Source organism: Camelina sativa, chromosome 14, assembly GCF_000633955.1.
Source record: "Camelina sativa cultivar DH55 chromosome 14, Cs, whole genome shotgun sequence".
Lineage (NCBI taxonomy): Eukaryota > Viridiplantae > Streptophyta > Magnoliopsida > Brassicales > Brassicaceae > Camelina > Camelina sativa.
The window spans coordinates 25945019-25966227 of NC_025698.1; the positions used below are offsets into that span (position 1 = coordinate 25945019).

Here is a 21209-nt window from a genome sequence, read left to right on the forward strand (position 1 = left end):
TATTAAATTTGGAGGACCAAAAACAAGAGGACACTAATCCCCATGCTCTTATGGAGATGGAAGCAGTGTCATTCCTCTACATCTTCCACCTATTCCATCACTCCTTCACACTCACTATTCTCCAGCTTCGCCGCGTAAGCCAACCCTTGTCGCCAAAACACATCTTCACCGGCCACCGTAACCAAAACCTTGTCACATCCCAACCCGGATATATCCGACCTGAAGCCAACAACGTTAAACCAAGGATCATCCACTCCATCTACACTATTAGGGCTCACGATCTTTTCCCAAATATCTGACGTCTCCTTCTTGAACATCGTGCTCGTCGATGGGATCTTTCCCCCAAAAACCTGGATGCACCATTACGATACCTTTGATTCCAGGTTTGAGCTTCTCCAGTTCTCCTTACCAGCTCTTATTCCCATGTGATGTGCTATATTAGCTCCGGCGCTGTCTCCGGCGATAAAAACTCTGTTGAAGTCGGCGTGTTCGTTTATCCAATCATCAGAGTGAGCAAAGATCCACTGAATCGCGGTTCGCGGACCAAGAATCATCGTAAGCCGCGGGAACTGGATGCTCCGGGGAAAGACGGTACTGAACCGACACGGCGAGGCAGTTAGATGTTTTAACAACCTCGGTGAGGTAGTTATGATAAACCGGAGAGAAAGGAGATTGAGTGATGAGATGTAAGCTCCGCCGTGAAAGTAGATAAGTAGAGGTAGTTTGTTACTCGCGGTTGTGGATTTATGAGGGAGAAGCAAACGAACGGAGAGGTTGTGCTCCGGGGAGTATACGACATCTTTTGAGACGACGTCGTTTTTCGGGTTTAACGATGCCGGGATGATGTCACTGCCGACAAGTCGGTCGCCACGGCCGTTCTTGTGAATTTGGATGGATGGTAGATGATGATGATGATGTGGTGTGATAAGATTCCATCTTTTTTGGAAAAGAGAACAGAGTGAAGTTTGGTTTATACGAGATTTCAATTATACGTTTTATCAAAATGATGATAAAGTTATCAGCTTATATAGTTAACCGTTAAATTACAGAGAGGTAAAATTGTCTAAATTCTATATTTGTCATATCTCAGTGTCATTTTGTTAGTAAGAGGGGGTATTGAAACAAGATTTGAGAGGATTTTATGAGATTTTGGAAATTTTAGATTTTGTGAGATTTAAATGAGTTTTTAGATTATTTGGTGGAATTGTTTATTTTTTATTTTTAAGAAAAACAAATTAGCTTGTGATTTGTTGAGATTTAAGGTGATTCTGAGAGATTTGTAGAACCAAAAAAGGAAAAATTGAGTTTATTCACAATTTTACATCATCGGTCCCTTTATCAAAACAAAAAAACAAAACACTATCTTTGCCATGTAAAAAAATTGGTTGAATAGAACAAATCACAGGAATCTCTAGTGATGGTTAATGCTAAGAGACTTTGGTAGACAACTAAACATATAAGTTGAGTTCCTTTTGACATTTTCTTTGAATTTTTAATTTGTGATTCATGATGGGAGAGATTTACTATACATTTGAAAGTCTGAGTAATCAAAGACGTTCTCTATATATGAAATTAGCAAAGTTGGACAAACATATTTGCAAGTCTACTTCAAATAGAGATAATGGAAGTTTGCATTAATTTAGGACATCCCTTGTAAAGGTCAACAAAAGACAAAAGTACATTCTCCTTCTCCTTTTGCAAGTCTGCTGGGTTTACACAAACACAACTGTACCTTCCCTTTCCCCAACGAATATAATCATTATACTACTCTTCCTCATATGAATGTATCCAAGATGTATAGGGCTTCCGATATATTCATAATTTGCATAATAATTAAGCTTGAATTCAAGCAACATCGTCTTGAGCTGCAAAGCACGATAGAAAGAGGAGTCATCATGATCAGTTTATACTTTCATTTCACCTGCATATTCAAATGGTCTCTTTTAAAGCATGATCCAATGTATGGTAAAATAGCAATGTCGATAGCATTTTGTGAGACCAATATAATAAACATTACACAACACTAAAGAGATAGAGTTTGTTTAGTTAAACATAAGTGAAGAGTAAAACTTAAGCTGAACGTTTGAAACTCCAACTCAATGTCTGAAATTGTAATAGAACTATCCAAAACAAAGCGTATATATCTGTGTCTAATGTTGAGCTCAAGAAATAATTCTACATAACCAGAAAGGATTAGATTTTCTTGTTAGACCACAACATTTGAATAATCGAATCCAAAACAAACTGCAGTTAACAAATTAACGTACTTGCGACGATAAGTGGAACGACGGCGACACGACCAAGGGTTAACACGGTAGCCAATGTTGACTGTGACCACTGAAATTGTCATTTCATACTCTCTTATGATACACGGTAGGAAGAGTTTTGTGTTCTGATTGGAAGATGATTGCAGCGAAGAATTGTCGTCACCAACATTAAGTTAACTGCGACCACTAAAACTGTTTTGGGAAGAGGAATAGTTGGACTACCTTGCTCGGACGAAGAGGATGAAGAAAAGCTGGAAAGGCGATGGTGGTGACATCTATGAATCGGAAACCTCAGAGCTGTACGGGAAGAGTTAGGGAAACGATAAACCAATGTTTTTTTTTTCTGAAATCCTTCAAAATTCTACCTTGAAGGGTATGATTTTATTAGTCATATTTTTCAACTAAAAAATAAAAACAAGTCTCCTAAAATCATTCAAAGTAGCATTTTAAAAAAAAAGTTGTGATACTTTGAATAACACTAGATTTCAAGTAAGTTTTAGAAATTCTGATTGAATAACAAGAGATTGTATATTATTTTAAATAATTTTACATGAATGTTAAGTTGAATAACATATGATTTCTAAAGACTTTTAAAAATCATCAATTGAATAACATGTGATTTTAAGAATACTCTAAAATCTTTTAAGTGTTACGTAAACAAATTATTAGTTTCTTTTAGTAAAATGATAAAATCACAACTTAGATTGCTTTCCACAACTTAGGCCTTAGGGGTGGACCGTGGACCAATAGTGTATACCAAAACTGTCATCTGTAAAATGTATCTATCTAGTCATTTTATTTTCAGTAGTTTTATTATTTTATTTGTATGATCCCGTCTAAAGTAATACCTAGTTTAATTATTCGAGCCTGATATTCTTAATAGCCACAAAATTAAGATAAAATTAGGATAATGACGAGTTTTCCATCGTTTGTTTTTTAATTAGGAGTTAAAATTCGCCTAAAGGTTGTCAATTGTCATCACAATTCACAAATCAATCATTGTGCCAAATTAGTTCGATGTATACAGTGACATGCAAATTTTATAAATTCGTAAAACTCATCTAGATATTCCGGCATATTATACACAATTTTGAGGTGGACATATTATATATACAATATCTATTAATCTTCATTTGAACACAAATAATTATTGTCGATGATAAATTTACATGTCAATGCAGAGAACGTATCTAAAACGAAAATGTATTACTGTTTTTTTGGTTAACAAGTATTCAAGTAAAAAAAATGCAAGGTCCCTTCGGAGAGATATCCCATATAAAAAAAAGAGATGCAAGGTAACTAACACATGGCTACGACTTTGTTGGGTCACATAGTTGGTAGAGAAGTTGAAGTACACACTTAATCAAAGTTATGAAAACACGTAACCAAAGAAGAAGAAAACGTTGTAAATTACACTAGAGTACTAGACCATTAACGATTAGTTGATGCTACGTACGGCGGCCACGATTACTACTAATCGTCCACCGACGAGAGTCTCTTGGAGCTTTTGTGTTACTGGTTTTGCTATGGAAAATATTTTAAAAAGACAACTACAAACAAGTCTGTCTCATTCATGTAATTGATTTCTTGAACCTAAATTACATAAACCAAATCAAACACAAAGGATACATAAAAATTAATTCATATCACACTTGGACGACCGAACAAAAACAACAATTTTAATCAGAGAGATTCTTTAACCGGTGATAAACTCCACAAATTTCTTCATAAATTTGGGAGAATTTTCAGAACTAGGGTTATGGAGATGGAAACAATGATCTTCATCTTCTTCCTCCATCACCTCAACCGTACCTTGCCACCCACTCTTCTTCAGCTTCCCCGCGTAAGCTAAACCTTGCCTCACAAACACATCTTTTCCAGCCACCGCAACCAAAACCTTCTCACATCCCATCCCGGAAAAGTCCGACCCGGATCCAACTACATTAGCCCATGGATCATTCACTCCATCAACACTATTCGGACTCACAATCTTTTCCCAAACTTGTGCAACTCCGCTTCTGATCTCTCTGTCTTGCACATCGTGTTCATCGACAGGATCTTTTCCCCAAAAAGCTGGATGAACAATCACAGTCCCTTTGATTCTTGGCTTAAGCTTCTCTTTACCAGCTCGCATTGCCATGTGATGGGATATATTACCGCCGGCGCTATCTCCGGCGAGATAAACTCTTTCGAAATCGGGGTATTTATTAATCCACTCTTCTTGACCAGACCCACCGTAGTGAGAGACTATCCACTGGATCGCGGACCATGCGTCTTCATACGCAGCCGGAACCGGATCCTCCGGCGCACGGCGGTACTGAACAGAGACGGCGAGGCAGTTTGCGGATTTGACAACCTCGGTGAGGAAATTGTGGTAGATTGGGGAGAAAGGGGACTCGACGATCCAAGCTCCGCCGTGGAAGTAGATAAGTAGAGGGAGTCTATTACCGGCGACGAGTTGTGCGGATTTATGAGGGAGGAAGAGACGAACGGAGAGGTTATGCTTCGGCGAGTATACGACGTCTTTTGACACAACGTCGTTTTGTGGGTTTAGAGAAGCCGGAACGGTTTCGGTGCCTGAGAGACGCTCGATACGACCGTCTTTATAAACCCGGATGAACGGAGGATGCTCGGAGATTATTTCAGATGAAGAGTGTGAACTAAAACAGCGGATAGGTGATAGTCGGCGAATGTTGCGGCCGGAGACGGCGATGGTTGTCGGTAAGGGCGAGGGAGCTGACGAATTAAGCAAACGAAGAGAGATTGCGAAGAGGAAAAGGTGATTCGTCGGAGCATGATCACCGGAATATTTTATCCGGCGAAGGTTGCTATCTATCTACTTATCTAGTGTCCGATAGAGAATGTGCATGCGTTTGTTTGGTTCTATCACTTTTGTCGGAGAGGATGTGCTTTTGGATAAGGATTTATTTAATGAAAATTAGAAAATAGATAACCGACCCGGTTGAAAACATAAAATTAGTAAATTACATAACCAAATTCAAACCGACCCGGTTCAAAACATAAGATTACATAAACCAAATTCAAATCCAAGGTTACATAACCAAATTTAAAATCATGAAGATTTAAAACATTTTTACAAAACATTCATCAACCAGTAGAAGTAATAAAGTCGACGAACTTGTTCAAAAACTTCAAAGCCTTATAAGTATCAGGTTTCTCCAAATGAAACACATGTCCTTCATCTTTTTCCTCAACCACTTCCACAGTCCCTCCCCACTCACACTTGTCCAGATTCCTCGCGTAAGCCAAACCTTGCCTCCAAAACACATCTTTCCCAGCCACAGCAACCAAAACCTTCTCGCAACCCAGCCCCGAAAAATCCGACCCGGATCCGTTTACGTTAAACAACGGGTCATCCGTACCGTTCACACTATTCGGACTCGCAACTTTTTCCCAAACCACCGCGATCCCGCTTCTCATCTCTTTGTCTTGCATATCGAACTCATCAACCGGATCTGTTCCCCAGAAAGCTGGATGAACAACCGCGATACCTTTGATTTTGATAAGATCCACCTTCTTCTTCTTGTTCTTCTTGTTCTCTTCACCAGCTTTCATCGCCGTGTGATGCGATATGTTACCTCCGGCGCTGTCTCCGGCGAGAAACACTCTGTCGAAATCGGCGTGTTTGTTAATCCACTCTTCAGGACCACCACCAGATCCGTTAGCATGAGAGAAGGTCCATTGGATCGCGGACCATACGTCTTCGTACATCGAAGGAACCGGATCCTCCGGAGCACGGCGGTACTGAACCGAGACGGCGAGGCAGTTTGCTGATTTTGTAACCGACGCCAGGTAGTTGTGGTAGATAGGGGAGAAAGGTGACTCGATGATCCAAGCTCCGCCGTGGATGTAGATAAGCAGAGGTAGTTTTTTGTCGGCGACGACTTTGTGAGGGAGGAAGAGACGGACGGAGAGGTTGTGCTCGGGGGAGTATATAACGTCTTTGGAAACGACGTCGTTTGAGGGATCTAGAGACGACGGGATGATGTCGTTTCCGATGAGTCGCTCGACGCGGCCGTCTTTGTAAATACGAACGAAGGGAAGAAACTCAGAGGCGATTTCAGATTCCATTGATGATGATATTGATAGATGAGACCTTGAGAAGTGTGGTTGGAGTTGAAGCTTGTGGAGTGGAGTGTGACGCGTTTATGTAGTAGTGAGTAGTGAATATTTTAATGTTTTTTTTTTTATAGATACGAGTACGACGCGTTGCATTGAGAGGGGTATAAGAAGTTGACACGTAGCATTTTGTTTTCTGTTTCTCTATTTTGGTTGGTTATTGGTAAATTTGAAGAAAATGACAAAAAGCAAAAAGCAGATGAATTCTTTAAGAAGCTTCTATTACTTGCAAGTTACAACACAGACACAGCTAATAATAGTATGGGCAGAGATATTGACAAAACACCTTCAATCAAATCTTTCTTGTCTAGCCATTTTGTATATAGTATGAGTATCAATATCTAAATTCCTTCTAGTTTAGGACTCTTTTTGTGGAAACAAAAACATTTCTGTTTAGAAATGATTCTTTCCAAATAGTACGTTATTCCCAAATCCCAATCTTGTTTTTAGAATGATTCGATATTGTTTTAGTGTACTACGAGCGGGGTCATCATCACTCATCACCACTATAACTTTTGCTTATTTTAAAGTTTTACTGCACTCCATTGAAAATTGAATAGAGTAATTGATCATTTGTTGAAGAAAAATACAATATTTGCTGAAACAATAAAACCTATTACTATTATTCTGTCGTTTCTTTTATTTTGTGGTGTGGTGTGGTGTAATATATAGTTCAATAAAGATTTATTATTACAGTCTCGACGTTTTCTGCTCGAATGTGGGATCCATGCATACGACAACCTGCACAAATTTTTTGAATAACAAGAAAGATACTGGTTAACATGTCAGGAATAAGGTGAACTGTGACTCTTGAAAAACATTATGGTTCTTAAGCAAAAAGATGTGTGACTCTTCATTACTCAACTTTTCGATTAGTTTTTTTTTTTCGATTAGTATTTTTTAACTTTTCGATTAGTTAAAAAATATATTTTTACCTTTCCAGTGCTTTTACCCGAATGCAGATACTCAACTGCATCTGCAACAGCGTTTAGACCTATAAACTTTTTCTGATCAATCCCAACCTACCCAATGGTCACCGCAAGTAAAGCAAATGTTTAGTGAAGAATCAATTTGGTGAACAAACTAAATGTGAGCAAAAGAAACTCAAAGACAAATAGATGATGCATTATTACCTTAAGCTTTCCGAGAGAGTAAAGATTGAATAGCTTGTCAAGATTTGGTTTCCACAGTTGACTATATTGCACCAGAAAGAAACCAGCCTGAAACAATTGTTGTTTGTTTAGTTATTGTAAATTAAATTAACCTAGAAGTATGGGTGTCAAAATGGGTCAAGACTAATGGTTTAACTCAATTCAAGAACCCTAATGAGTTGAAAATTTTAACTCTAATAACTTGATGGGTTAAATGAGTTGATGATTAAATGAGTTAATGAGTCAAATGAGTTTGGTTATAATAGGTTTATGAGTTAACCCACTAACCCATCAATTTCTACATTATCAACCTAATATCATCAACATCATCATAATTTTCCCGCCAAAATCTCAAACCCGCAATTTTCTCGCCAAAAACACAAATCCGTAATTTTTGATAAAATTGAAATCCGTAGTTTTCTTGCCAAAATTCAGAATTTATAATTTTCACGCCAAAAACGCAAACCCGCAATTTTCTCACCAAAATTCAAATCCGCAATTTCCCGCCAAAATCTCAAACCCACTATTTTTCCACCAAAATGCAAACTCATAAATTTCTCGCCAAAAACGCAAACCCGTAAATTTCCCGCCAAAATCGTAAACCCGTAAAATTTCCCGCCAAAAACGCAAACCCATAAATTTTCCGCCAAAAACGCAAACCCGTAAATTTCTCGCCAAAAACGCAAACCTGTAAATTTCCCGCCAAAAATGCAAACCCACAAACGTAAATTTCCCGCCAAAAATGCAAACCCGTAAATTTCTCGCCAAAAACGCAAACCTGTAAATTTTCCGCTAAAAACGCAAACCCGCAAACGTAAATTTCCCGCCAAAAACGAAAACCCGTAAATTTCTCGCCAAAAACGCAAACCTGTAAATTTTCCGCCAAAAACGCAAACCCGCAAACGTAAATCTCCCGCCAAAAATGGTAACCATAATTTTCCGCCAAAATCTCAAAACCACAATTTTCCGGCCGAAAATGTAAAATCTGATTTTTCCTCTATAATTTTCCACTAAAAGTTATGTGATGGTGATAATGATGATGATAGTAAAAAGGATAATAAAGATTAATTATTATTATTTTATATTATATATTAATTAATTTATATTGTAGTGGGTGAACCAATTATTCATCTAACTCATTTAATTAAATGGATTCATGGGTTGATCCAACCCAATTGTTAAATGAGTTGAGTCAATTCATTAACTCATTTAACTTTTAACTCATTGGATAATGAGTTGAGTTGGGTTGAGTTAACCATTTTGACATCTCTATCTAGAAGTAAGGAATGTGTCTGTCCTGCTGCCCTAAATCAACATTTTAGACGCAACAGTTTGAACTGAAACAACAGTGTCAAACTCTAGACAATTTTATAAATACCAAAGCTAGGATTGAATGCAAAAACAGAGAGACCCACATGGCCGTATCAACATACCACAGTTTGGCTTTTTGCTAATATTTTCTCGCACAGCCCTGGATAGTTTGCGGGTTGCCATCCCTTCTCCCCTTGATACTGCAAAACGAAATCAAAGTTATTTCTGCCCATTTTAAACCCCATGAAGAACAAAATTGTTGTCTAGACAGATGTACAGAGAGTGATATGATAGGGAACCTGAGAGATCATTCCAATCACGATGAGTCTTCCGTAAACAGCGAGAGCATTCAAGCACATATCAAACATTTGACCACCTACTGATTCATATATAACATCTACACCCTTTGGAAACTCCTTTTTCAAGACCTGGAAAAATTAGAACAGCATTTTCTAATTGTCAATTAATCACTAATAAAATAAAAATTAGTTTCTACTTGGACCCTACCGTCTTGATATCCTCGGCTCTATAGTCGATAACACGATCGACCCCAAGCTCTTTTAGTAGCTTGGCCTTATCTGATCCTCCACAAGTAGCAATCACCTTATTCCCTGCTAACTTTGCAAGCTGCATAGAAAATCTCTAAAAAATCAAGATTCTAGCAGGCACAAATACTTCCACAAATTACATAGAAATGATTTATGTTCTGGTTAGTACTTTACACAACTAGATACTCTTATTCAAGCAACTTAAGGTACTTATACCTGGACTGCGAATTGTCCAGTCCCTCCTGCAGCAGCAGTCACAAGTACTGTTTCACCTGATTTCATCTGTCCTGCCTGTGAATCCCAGAAGATAACGAAAATGTCAGACATATTAAATATAGCAACTTAAGAATAAAGAATGAAGGCATAAGAAAATGAAAGACTACGATCAATTACGACCTTTTCAAGGGCGATTAATGCAGTTAATCCCGAGGTAAGCATGGCAACAACTTCTGCATCCGGTCTTGGAACAGGAAGCACATGCTTAGAAGAAACCTAAATTCACAAAAGACAGGTTAACATTTTGATCAATGAAGCCTTGAAAAAACTCTCAAAATATTGCTCATATGGTTTAGGAGCTCTCATACAATCATGTATTCGGAATATGCTCCAAATGTCATAACAGCAGCTGGAATCCCAACTTCCAAATTCTTAACAGATTCTCCCACTGCTGCAATTATTCCAACTCCCTGGAAAACTGAATCAAATTAGGAACCCAATAAAGCATGGTTCAATAAAGAGCTACAGAAGTTTAAATTCAACAAAATATACCTCAAATCCAGCATCAAAGGGGAGCTTCGGGGAGCCGCCGCCAAAGTAACGACCTGAGCTGAAGTTTACCTGCTCATGGTATACAACAAGGACAGATTAAAAAGTTTAGGTGAGTTGCCTATTAATGGAGAAAAAGAATGTTACAAGGAACAACTAAGAAGGTGGTCTTACATCACTTGCGTTAACACCAGCATAGATGATTTTCAGGAGAACTTGGTGAGGTCCAATGGGTAGTTTTAGTGGTGCGCGGACTATGCGGGTAGCATTGCGGAAATGATGAGACAAGGCGTGTACAATTCTGAAGGAGAGAGTAAGACATCAGTATGTGTACTCTAGGAGGAGATAGAAATACTACATTCATCCAACCTAAGTCCTGGTTCTAAGAGTCACATATTATCTTACATTTTCTCGAAGTTTTGAGGAAGTTCAATCTTGGTAGATACTTTAAAGGAAGGTCCTTTTCTGGAACTTGAACCCACCAAGTACTTTGCCTCTTCCATTGGAGTTGGCCAATACTCCAAACCCATGCGGTTGGTAATCCATAGACAAGCCCCGGCCTTCTTCTCATTGGTTATAAGCTCAAAAGCACCTAAAAAAAAATATGGCAAACCCATGGATTTTTAGTAATAGCTTGATCTCATACTGGTATCCTTCCTATATCGAAAACAACTTGCAATGTGGATAGAAGTTGAAGGTGAGACTATATAACAATCCATAAAACATAGAGATAAATACAGTTAGGAAATAAGAGCATTCATATGTTCCAATTATTTCTGCACCGGACTAATTCTCCACATTTTACTGAACCAATCAAACCATGTCATTCAAAGCATAAAACAAGAATAATTTGCTCGGTGTGAAAACATATATAGAAAGCGTGAAAAATTCCAGCAGACATATGCAGCTGATCCCTAAGATATATATAAGTCCAAGGGGTCATAATCAGATATGTGTACAAACCTTTAATCAACATGTCCATAGACATGAAACCGCCTATTGACTGAAGTACTGAAGCAGTCATACCTTCAGCTAAGTCTGTCTTGATAAACTGCACAACGAAAGTTTTGAAGCAAAAATTTAGACAACACACTCAGAAAACAGTATTTTGGTTGTGACATACACATTCATAACAGAGCTTTTTGAAGTAACAAATGTTTTGATGAGAGAAAAACGAAAATTCAAACCCATCTGGCTCAAGTATGATGCCCTATGTCACTGATCAAATATATTCTACCATTTAGATAGCCCAATAGGGCATAAGTAAACATTTTGAAAGACATTAAGATATTCTTCTTACTTCAGGGCAAAGCACATTGATGCGGATCCCTTGACGCCTGTAATATCCCAGTGATCTAGTGAATAAGACGACACCAGCTGTAGACATGTAACATATTTGGATAAACCAAAAAGATAAATGATATAATCCAATGAACATGTTTGAAAGAAATAATAAAAACACAAGTAAAAAATAAAACCTTTAGCGGAAGCGTAGATAGGATCAATGGGCATTGGATAAAGACCCGCAGCTGATCCCATGTTAATGATAACACCAGGCTTTTTTTTGGCTTTCATAGCTTTGATCTACACAAAAGTGGAATATCACAATAGTCATAACTTTCGTATAAAACCGAGTTACTAAAAATCGGAACTTAACAAAACCAAGTTACTTACTGCAAGTTGTGTGCCTTCAATAACTGCAACAAGGTCCACATTAACAGTGTGTTTCCATGATTTAGAACCATCAGTGTCATCTTTATCAAATCTAACAGGATTGCCAGTCCCAGCATTGTTAATGCAGATGTCCAGTGTTCCATATGTGGCTAAGTGCTTCTCGAAAGCAGCCACGAGATCTCCTGCTCTCATAATCCAGGAAAAAAATCAATAACAACAACTAAGACAGAGGTTTCTGCTTTCATCTTCAAGCTAACTACTACTTACACACTCACCTCTACTAGTCACATCACATTTCACAAAGATAGCAGATGGAATGCTTAACCCTGGATGAAACTTGGCATTCGCCTTTCGTACGAGCGAAGTAGTCTCTTGTCCTTTCTCCTCCGAAAAATCAGCCACAGTTACAAACACTCCTTTCTCAGCAAGAGCTAAGCAGAGAGCTCGACCTACACAAAATCATCACCAAAAAGATCACATTTTATTTTAGATTGCAATGACAACAAAAATGTCCGGACACAGAAGTATACTACAGACATAAACCAAAAGGAGTGTTTTGATGTGCTGACACACACAAAAAATAGTACAGATGTGTTCTGTCTGTATCTTTCTTTCATCATGGGCAAAAGCTTTTTACATAAAAGCATAAGAACCAATATCATGTGTCACACACCAATCTCATACGTAAATCTAAAAAGTATAGTCCAGCGTCAGCAAATCTAAGCAATTACTAAAATTCTTTTTACTAAAATCTAAGATTACCCGTAAGATTTCAACAACCACATGAAAGTAACAAAATTAATAATTCAATTATCGGAAATGTAAGTTTTTTACCGAGGCCGGAGGCTCCACCAGTGACGAGAGCGGATAAACCAGGCTTGAGCTCCATTAAATTGAATTTAGAAATAAGCTTCGATTTGGTTAAGGTTTCTTCTTACGAGAAGTGGGAGCAGAGGCTGGAGATGATGAATGATTGAACTGTTTGATCCTCTTCTCGAAACTCGAAATATTAAGATCAAGAAGGCTAATGAGAGCCCCACCGTCTGTTCTATTGTGACACGTCTACAATCATTACGACACTTTGGTTTGTCCGAATCCGGTTTGTCCTGATAAAAGTGTATATCAAAAAGGGTAATTAGATTTAAATTACAGTGGTTATCAACAAAGCGCCTGTAGCTCAGTGGATAGAGCGTCTGTTTCCTAAGCAGAAGGTCGTAGGTTCGACCCCTACCTGGCGCGTCATTTTTTTTCCTCCATTTTAAATCTTTCCATATTTGATTGTTGTTATTTGCGGTTAATGATATTGATCAAAGCAGTCAGACTTTGGTTAATCTTCTTTCTTGGAGTTTACAACACACAAACGACAATGAGATAACACTGTCACCTAAACTAGATTTTAACCCATACAAACAAAAGGGGTTGGATTTTCATTTACAAAAATTAATAAGAAGAACAACAACAAGATTTTCTTTTACTATTAGTAACTTATCCAAAATTTGCATATATGTCTTTTTCTAATTCTGATCTTCTCTTTACTACTCCAGGTTAATGAGTAATAGCAATGCTAAATAAAAGTGTCATTTGAGGTATGTGGAATCCATTTCTTTCACCATGGCCTCTAGCAATAAACCCTAATCATCATCCTCCGAATCTGCCATTGTTGTAATGAAAGTAAAGTCACTCAAAACTTACAATACACACACATATATGAATAGTTTGACTGATATTCTCATGTGTGATTGTCAAATGCTTATGAGCAAAACTTTTAATCTTATATACAAATATTGACAAAAGAATAAGTGTTGTTACCTGATCTTATGTCTTCTCCCACTTTTCCTCTGTTTTGAAGCTGTCTTATGATCATTGCACAAATAAGATACCACCAATATATGTGGAAAACTAGTAGCATTAGTAACATTGTATTGAAGGCATAGTACATCACTTTGCCTTTTCCTGATGTCATATCCAAATATCCTAGTAGTTCCCAGCTGAAAATATCATTGCACGAACCGATAAAGAGTAAGAGGTTTTATCCTTTGGGAGTATATAAACTGTGTGTGTGTGTGTGTGTACCTTGTAGCCCTGATGATCCAAAATGGGAAGTAAACCAGCCGCAGCAAAAACCACGAGATAGCAAAGAATCCAAAACACACACTTGCTCCAAGCTCCTTTCCCGAATACTTGAAAATCTTAGCTGATTCCATAAACACGTCACTCGCGTCATGAATGGCGAGGATGATTGATCCAATTCTAAAGAAGCTGCATATGAATAAAATAGTAAAGATTAGTTTTTCTGTAGCCCTTTTGATCTAAAGAATTCCATTATAGATCTGAAGTGTTTATCTATGCTATTTTAAGTATCAATCCAACCTCAACAAGTATTTATAATGCCAATAGACAAAAATCAAAATTTGATTACCCCACTACGTATGAGGAGCCAATGAGGATGATAGTAATTATGTGATGAGACATCATGACAGCAAAGTCCTTTCTTCTGGTCTCCCACGCAAGCAACGCAGCAACACTATAAACATAGAACCCGCACTGGCACATATAGAAAAGCTCTAGAGAAGACCTACAACAACAACAAAAATATTAGTTAGTTGAAGTTAATCATGAGCTTAAGTAGTTCATGTTCTAAGAACCCTATATATTAAGAACAGGCGACATGAAATTAATGTAACTAATAAGCTTATGGCTCCGGTGCATATATATTTCTAAATCAAGAACTCAAAGGCATGAGAATCAAGAAACCAAAATTTGAATTAACTACTCACATGAGCTCTTGATTAGGCCATCCGTGGAAGTAGAGTTTAATATCTCCAAACCACGGCTCTGGATAAACGAATCCGAGTACAAATAATTCACAACCAGCATAGTACAACAGTTTCCACAAGGACTCTTTGCATTTGACGATTTTCGCACGAGTAGTAGCATTGTTTAATTTTAGTGGAGAAGAACCTGTGCTCAAAAGCCAAATAGCTATCCTCTGCAATACTCAAAACAACAAACAACATAACACATTAATCACAGCGGTTCTTGCAAATGTAAGCAATACATATACATATATATATATATATAGATAATCTTAACATTGATAACAATGGTACAATAACACACATGCAACGCTTAAGCAATGCTCTTTCTCAGCTTTGTGACACAGAAGCTTCAATAAAAGAGATAGAAAACATACTACAAAGATAAAGATAGTGTTTCTTACATGAAAGACGAACTTATCGAGGAATAGCCTCGAAAAGAAGAATCCAAAGGCAAAGTAGACTGCGGTTTGGAAATGCGAAGCTTTAAGGTTTCGGACGTCATTATCAGCGCTTGGATATACAGATTCAACCATGTTCCGGCGACACAAACTATGCCGGAGAGACCTCGGTTTTCACGGAGAAAAACATCAAAAAACAGAACAGAAGAAGTTAAAAAGTTATATTTGTCGCTGGAAACAAGACCAAAAACTGTGGCGGCGACGGAAGAAGAACCACGGAATTGGGCGAGAATGAAGAGGAATGGATCATAAAAATTGGAGAAGAGCCTATAAAGACGGAGGAGAAGCAAAGGCGCATAAAGAGAGAGAGAGAGAGAAGAGAGTTTTATGGCAGAGAGATTCGAAATGCGTCATTTATCATGCCTCTTTTGCAACTTGTTTTTTCCTTTTCTTAATAACTATTTACTATTTACAATCAATTTTAATGGTTTCAATTCAAGTATGTGAAATAAAACAAAAATCAGGAAAACAGGTACGTTGTACATAATATTTTATGTATTCAAGTACAATTTTACTAAATTTATTTGGTCATGCTTAGAGCAATTCATCAACTCTTAATTGTAGACCACTAGACCACAATGAACTGATGCATAGTAATATACAACCATGTACTGTACCTATATTAAAATATACCTATATATTGTAGACAGTCGTAAAACAAAATTCTTATTAAAATGTCACTCTCCCTCAAGTTCAACGGTGGAGTGTTAAAAAAAGATTTTAAGTATGCTTTTAATTATAATAATTAAAAATAATAAAATTAAAACTTTTTTAAAAACTGTAAAATGGTCTGCTCCACTGGTAGATCCTAATTTTGGGTTTTAAAATTTTTTAAAATTTTTTTTTGAAAATTGTAATATGTCAAGTACAATTTGGTTTGTTGACCACTGTAAAATGGTATGCTCCAAGACAAAGCAGGAAAATGACCAATGTAAACATAGAGATTTCTAAACAAATGATTACAACTTGCTCAGCTTGCTCTAGTAAAACTAGTTTCTCGTCTAGTCCCAATTTTTTTGATAGTTTAGGTCTTGCTAGGCTCTTGGCAGCCTCATTGGCATCTGGATGTAGATGAATCAACATGTGACTTAGACATTTAAAAGCTACAAGAAGTTTAACCGAAAAGATTGGATATGCATGCGCTTATATATCAAGCAAGTGAGTTACCATCTGAATCTGAAATTTCCTCATCGGAATTGCTTCCATCTTCATTACGATTCCAAAACTCGGAGTACTGTCCCTCATTGGTCATTTTGTTCGAGCTTGCAAAAGAAAGGGTACAGAGTTCAGTTAGACTTTGTATATACCTTGTGACACATATTTAGATGCGGTTAAAGGCAAAACCTGGTAATGAAAATTCGAGAAGAATTGTGTCTTCGAGAGGCAGTGGTCATGAGCTCCTACAAGGAATAAGCAACTTGATTTGGATGCTTACATCACACGTTTTTTTGCATTGCTGCGAAGGAAACTGCTTGCAACAAGAAAATTAGCAGCTTACCTTAATAGAGCGTTAAAGGATTTGATTGAATAAAAACAGAATAAAGCATAACTGAAGCAAAAACATCACACAATGTAATCCTAAAGATAATACAACTCATGGTACAATGCTATAATCAGGCCTCTTCTTGAGTTAAACCTAAAGATTTAGAAACAATAAGTCGAATCTGGAACTAACATAAGACTAAGTGGTAACCCAAAATTCTCAATCTATCATCCATCTCTATGACAAGTGAAAGAGCTTAACAACAAAAACATAGCAGAAGAGAGAAACTTAAGTAACCGGTGTAAAGTGTTGATCTAGTTTAGAAAAAACCTGAATAGATTGGGCAATATGAGTGATAAATGCAGAGGGAAGTTTCAAGTCTTTAACAGTTCTTTTGGCAAAGACAACGACTTCATTGTCCGGGTCTTAATCAATTTCAAACAAAGTAATCGAAGAAGAAGTAGAGGAAGAGATGAAACTCACATCCTGAACTTGCTAAAATCAAACACTCAATCGAAAGACCCAATCGACAAAGACCCGATATTAATCAAACAAACTCACATCTTGAACCCTAATTTTACTAGTAAATTCCCAAATCAGTAAACCCTAAATTTCTAATTTCTACTCTCAATCCAGAAGATAGTAAAGATCTACACTTTAAATCAGAGATATGCGTACCATGGAGACAAGATTGGAGCGTCCTTGAACCAAACTCATCGATTTCTTTAACTTCCCGATTGGTGTTTGCGGTTGAGGAATCAGGCCGAAGTTGTCACCGACGTCGCTTGGATGGTGATAACGGCGAATTAGAAACCGATTTCCGTCACATCTCTTCTCTCAATTCGACGGATTGAGACTTCAGAGGAAAATCACAGAGAAGGAGGTCGAAAGAAACGAAAGAAAGAAAAAAAAATCTTTGTGCGAACTTTTTTTTTGTTTTTGTTAATTTCTCCAACCAATGACAGAGCAACACATATACGATCCTAAACAATTCTAAAAATGCTTAACTTAGAATCGATTTTAGCATTATTAATGTGTTTTGATTTATTTTTAATCATAAGCATTCCTTAACAATCGGTTAAAAATCACCGTTGAACTTGGTCTTACCCCTTATCTTAATCTTCTTGAACATTTTCAAATCTTCGAAATGGAAGCTTCCTCCTGGTCCGAAGACGCTTTCAAATTTGCTTAGGTTAAATATGGAAAATAAAAATCAATCACACTAAATAAGTTAACTTTGGAAAATCAAAAGCAATCACACTAATATATACCTAACAATAACTAAATAAAATCAATTAAGTTCCTAAATTATCTGTCCCTATAACTAAAATATTCATAAAATCAATTATTCAAAAAATATCTTTAGGAAATCAGTTTATGTATTCCTTTTTAACTTAGAAGATTTAAATGTTTTACTGAAAAAATAATAATAATTAAAATCATAATAACTAAATATTTCTACAATATCTCTACAAAATCCTAAAATACTGCAATTAGAAACTAACTAAAACACACACAACTATTTAATTAGATATTCCTCATGTAAATATTAAATATTTTGAATTATTTCATCAATTTTTTTTTTTATTGTTCACCAATATTTACTCAATTTGATATCACACTAACACTATAAATAACCTCATTTGTACTTTGTTATTAGTTTTTTTTGTTTCAATTCATCTATGCTATAAAATAGTAGATTTCTTCACAATTTGCATCACTAATACATACTTTACATACTTTGTATTGTTTTTTTTGCAGCTCAATTGTAATCATAAAATAGGAGTGTGATTGGTGCATCAAAAGGTATGTGCTTTTTCACCATAGTCAAATTGGGTTTTAGTTTTAAAATTTTGCTAATCTACACCTGATTTTTTTTGTTTTTTAATTATGCTACAGATTTCTTTACCAGCTAAACCAAATAAACTATCATTTGGGTCATGAACATCATGGTGATAATAAAATTTAAAGTATTTTTCTTACATGAACATCATCTTCTTTATTTATATCAAAACTTTTCTTATGTTATGAGACATAGAATACATCACCATATTTTTGTCTCATATGAGTTTTATGCATAAGGAGCATAAATATTTTGTTTTCCAAAAAATCTTATTCATTTTCATTTTCATAGATTTTTCTTTTGTTTTTTGTTTTTTTTCCGGCAAATCAAATACATTGATTAATAGATGTTTACAACATACAGAAACTCGTCAATACAACCATTTACGCAAATACAGGAAATTGATACAATTTCGATGAAAGAGTGGAGAGTAACAATGCTATTTTTAGACTTATAGGCTAACAAATGAAATCTGCTATGTCCACCTTTCACAAAAATGATATTGGCTATCAGCTTGCTGCTGAAACTCCAAAATGCCTTTGGTATAACTTTAGTTAGAAGATGAAAATTCAATGTTGTTGAAGAAGATTCTGAATCTTGTCGCTTTCTCGAAACCAATGTACTACTCGATGTTTCCGTTAAAAATTCTCCATGTTTCTTTGGAAGTCTCTTCAGTCTACTCACGTCTTGTGTCCCTAATACATGTCTCCAACCCAACCAAAACATACTTGATAGAATATCCAACAGAAGAAGGCCAGAAAGACATACACCCAAAACCCCATATATCTCAATATAGCCCTCAGTGTAACTAACACAAAAATGAATCCTTCGAAGCAGGTTCACTTGAATAAACCAATAATTACCACATATGTCTCTCCACAAAGAGATCATAAGAGTCGATGGTTTTGGTGAGAACCGTCTGTGTTCATGTTGGGGAGTCGTTGTCTTTTGATCCATTGATGTTTCCATAGAATTGGCCATCGTGTCATTGAAAGCGAATTCAACCATCATAATTTGTCGCAGAATTTCATGTATATCAAGAAGGGTGTAATCCATTCTCGTGTTGAAAAAACTCCTGTGACCGTCACAAATTGTTAATGGATTTGGTCAAGCACCACCATCTCTTAAAATTCTGAGGAATATTTGTGTATCTTCATGATCGAAAGTCAATGAATTCTTCGGAGAATCATTGCAGTTACTGGAGAATCTCGCCGAGATTAACCATAATTTATTTCTACCATTGTTGAAAACAATATTGGACACACCTGGATCCCAAATCCGGGCTTGGTTACTTGTAATCGATTTGAAAAGGCTGTCGTTTGATTGAAATCGTTGATGATGCAATCGATCAGTTTCGGAAATGAAACTATGAAAACCGTCTGGATTAATCTTCGACGGAAGGACGCCGACACTACTCCGATATGTTTGCCGGAATTGGGTTGGAAACTGACACTCTCGGAAGAGAGACATGAGATGAGACATAGAAACTCTTAACATCAACCAATGAGACATGGATACCATAACTGCCGATGTTATTGAACTATACAGAAATAAGAACTTGAAAATTAAAAAAAAAAAAAAAGAAGAAACAAAGGGCCGACCGACGCCAGAGAAGCCGACGCCGGCCGGGATCGAAGGATAATGAACCGGTTTTGACTAGAACAGTTGGCTTTGGGGAAATCGCCCAAACGAGGGAGAAGAAGATTTTTCTTTTGTTTAAGGACTTGGTTTTAGAAAAAATAAATTTGGTTTTTTAATATAAGAAAAAATTATATTTCATCAAATCAAATCAAATCAAAGGTTCTCTCAGACTTTTAAGTCTATAACGATTTCTTTTTATAGAGTAATATAGATATTATTTTTATTTCTTTTTTCCGAAGGGTACATATAATAATGAAATTTCTTCTTTTAAAAATTTTATAACTTTTTTTATTTACCATTTTCATAAAGTTACTATATATTTTAAAGTTTTTTTACTATCTTCATCATTTATGTTTTGTTTTTATAAGTTTTGTTTTCTAAAGTTTTCTATGTGTGCTTTTCTTTTTGATTTGATCATAACAAATACTAAGATCTTTAATAATTTTTTTTAATTTCTTGCAGGAAAATAAAAATATGTACAATCCTCCTCTTTTGATTTGATCTCATCTTCCAAGTTTTCTAAAACATTAGAACAATTGATGTCAAAATGAATAGAAAACAAAACAGAAGAAAAATACTATATGCAATATATATATATATATTGTCAACCAAACATTAAATTAGAAAATAATTTCAAGGTTGGTCGTCCAAACCGGAAGAAAAAAGTTTATAAAAAAAAAAAAATTGTACCATCAAACTTGTGATTATTAGTATTATACAAGGTAACATATGTTTAGTTTCACACCAGCTAATTTTGATTGATTAAATTTTAAATGAAAATATTTTGATTGATTAAATTCTAAATGAAATTAATATTTTGTATATACATAAAACAACTTTAAACATATCTAATTAAGTTGATTAAATTACAATTATGTAAAAAAGTTTTCATGTGGGTTAAATCCTAAAATTAACAATCAAAATAAAATTATATTTTCAATTTTTAAATTACAAAAAAATAGTCTCGCGGTACACCGCAAGTTAAAATCTAGTGAACTAACAAATGTTAACGTGATAATAATAAAAAAAATATGATATGATAGCTGAGAGTTGATTTTATTTCTTGATATAAAACACATACATCAAAAATTTTACTTATGTTTTGCTTA

At 35.9% G+C, this 21209-nt stretch overlaps 3 protein-coding genes, 1 non-coding gene and 2 pseudogenes across 4 annotated transcripts; 1 reads left to right on the forward strand and 5 right to left on the reverse strand.

Moving 5' to 3' along the window:
* Positions 69–2350, reverse strand: LOC104743990 (annotated as a pseudogene).
* Positions 3816–5149, reverse strand: LOC104742495 (annotated as a pseudogene).
* LOC104742496 (probable carboxylesterase 5) lies at positions 5216–6450 on the reverse strand. The gene has a single exon (XM_010463506.2). The coding sequence runs from the start codon at positions 6357–6359 to the stop codon at positions 5376–5378; it is 984 nt and encodes a 327-aa protein (XP_010461808.1). The 5' UTR covers positions 6360–6450; the 3' UTR covers positions 5216–5375.
* Positions 6953–12887, reverse strand: LOC104742497 (zinc-binding alcohol dehydrogenase domain-containing protein 2-like). The gene is made up of 18 exons (XM_010463507.2): positions 12691–12887; positions 12132–12305; positions 11857–12038; positions 11661–11766; positions 11483–11559; positions 11146–11233; positions 10588–10774; positions 10357–10483; positions 10186–10254; positions 10002–10103; positions 9814–9909; positions 9634–9708; positions 9377–9496; positions 9169–9297; positions 8992–9069; positions 7541–7627; positions 7343–7429; positions 6953–7148 (listed from the first exon to the last, which is right to left on the reverse strand). The coding sequence occupies exons 1-18, from the start codon at positions 12743–12745 to the stop codon at positions 7098–7100; spliced, it is 1890 nt and encodes a 629-aa protein (XP_010461809.1). The 5' UTR covers positions 12746–12887; the 3' UTR covers positions 6953–7097.
* TRNAR-CCU lies at positions 13023–13095 on the forward strand. The gene has a single exon. It is a non-coding gene; the product is annotated as a tRNA-Arg (tRNA).
* Positions 13261–15438, reverse strand: LOC104742498 (LAG1 longevity assurance homolog 2-like). The gene is made up of 6 exons (XM_010463508.2): positions 15077–15438; positions 14634–14845; positions 14276–14431; positions 13930–14115; positions 13666–13844; positions 13261–13507 (listed from the first exon to the last, which is right to left on the reverse strand). Exons 1-6 carry the CDS (start codon positions 15206–15208, stop codon positions 13488–13490), a joined length of 885 nt encoding a protein of 294 aa, XP_010461810.1. The 5' UTR covers positions 15209–15438; the 3' UTR covers positions 13261–13487.

Bases quoted from the DNA above. Each gene is read 5' to 3' on its own strand.
- LOC104742498 (XM_010463508.2), bottom strand. From the start codon at position 15,208: ATGGTTGAATCTGTATATCCAAGCGCTGATAATGACGTCCGAAACCTT. The intron at 13,845-13,929 runs GTACACACACAC...TGATATTTTCAG, and splicing joins TGGATCATCAGGGCTACAAG to CTGGGAACTACTAGGATATT. The intron at 13,508-13,665 runs GTAACAACACTT...CAACAATGGCAG, and splicing joins GGGAGAAGACATAAGATCAG to ATTCGGAGGATGATGATTAG.
- LOC104742497 (XM_010463507.2), bottom strand. From the start codon at position 12,745: ATGGAGCTCAAGCCTGGTTTATCCGCTCTCGTCACTGGTGGAGCCTCC. The intron at 12,306-12,690 runs GTAAAAAACTTA...GATTTTGTGTAG, and splicing joins TGGTGGAGCCTCCGGCCTCG to GTCGAGCTCTCTGCTTAGCT. The intron at 10,104-10,185 runs GTATATTTTGTT...TCAGTTTTCCAG, and splicing joins CCTTTGATGCTGGATTTGAG to GGAGTTGGAATAATTGCAGC.
- LOC104742496 (XM_010463506.2), bottom strand. From the start codon at position 6,359: ATGGAATCTGAAATCGCCTCTGAGTTTCTTCCCTTCGTTCGTATTTAC.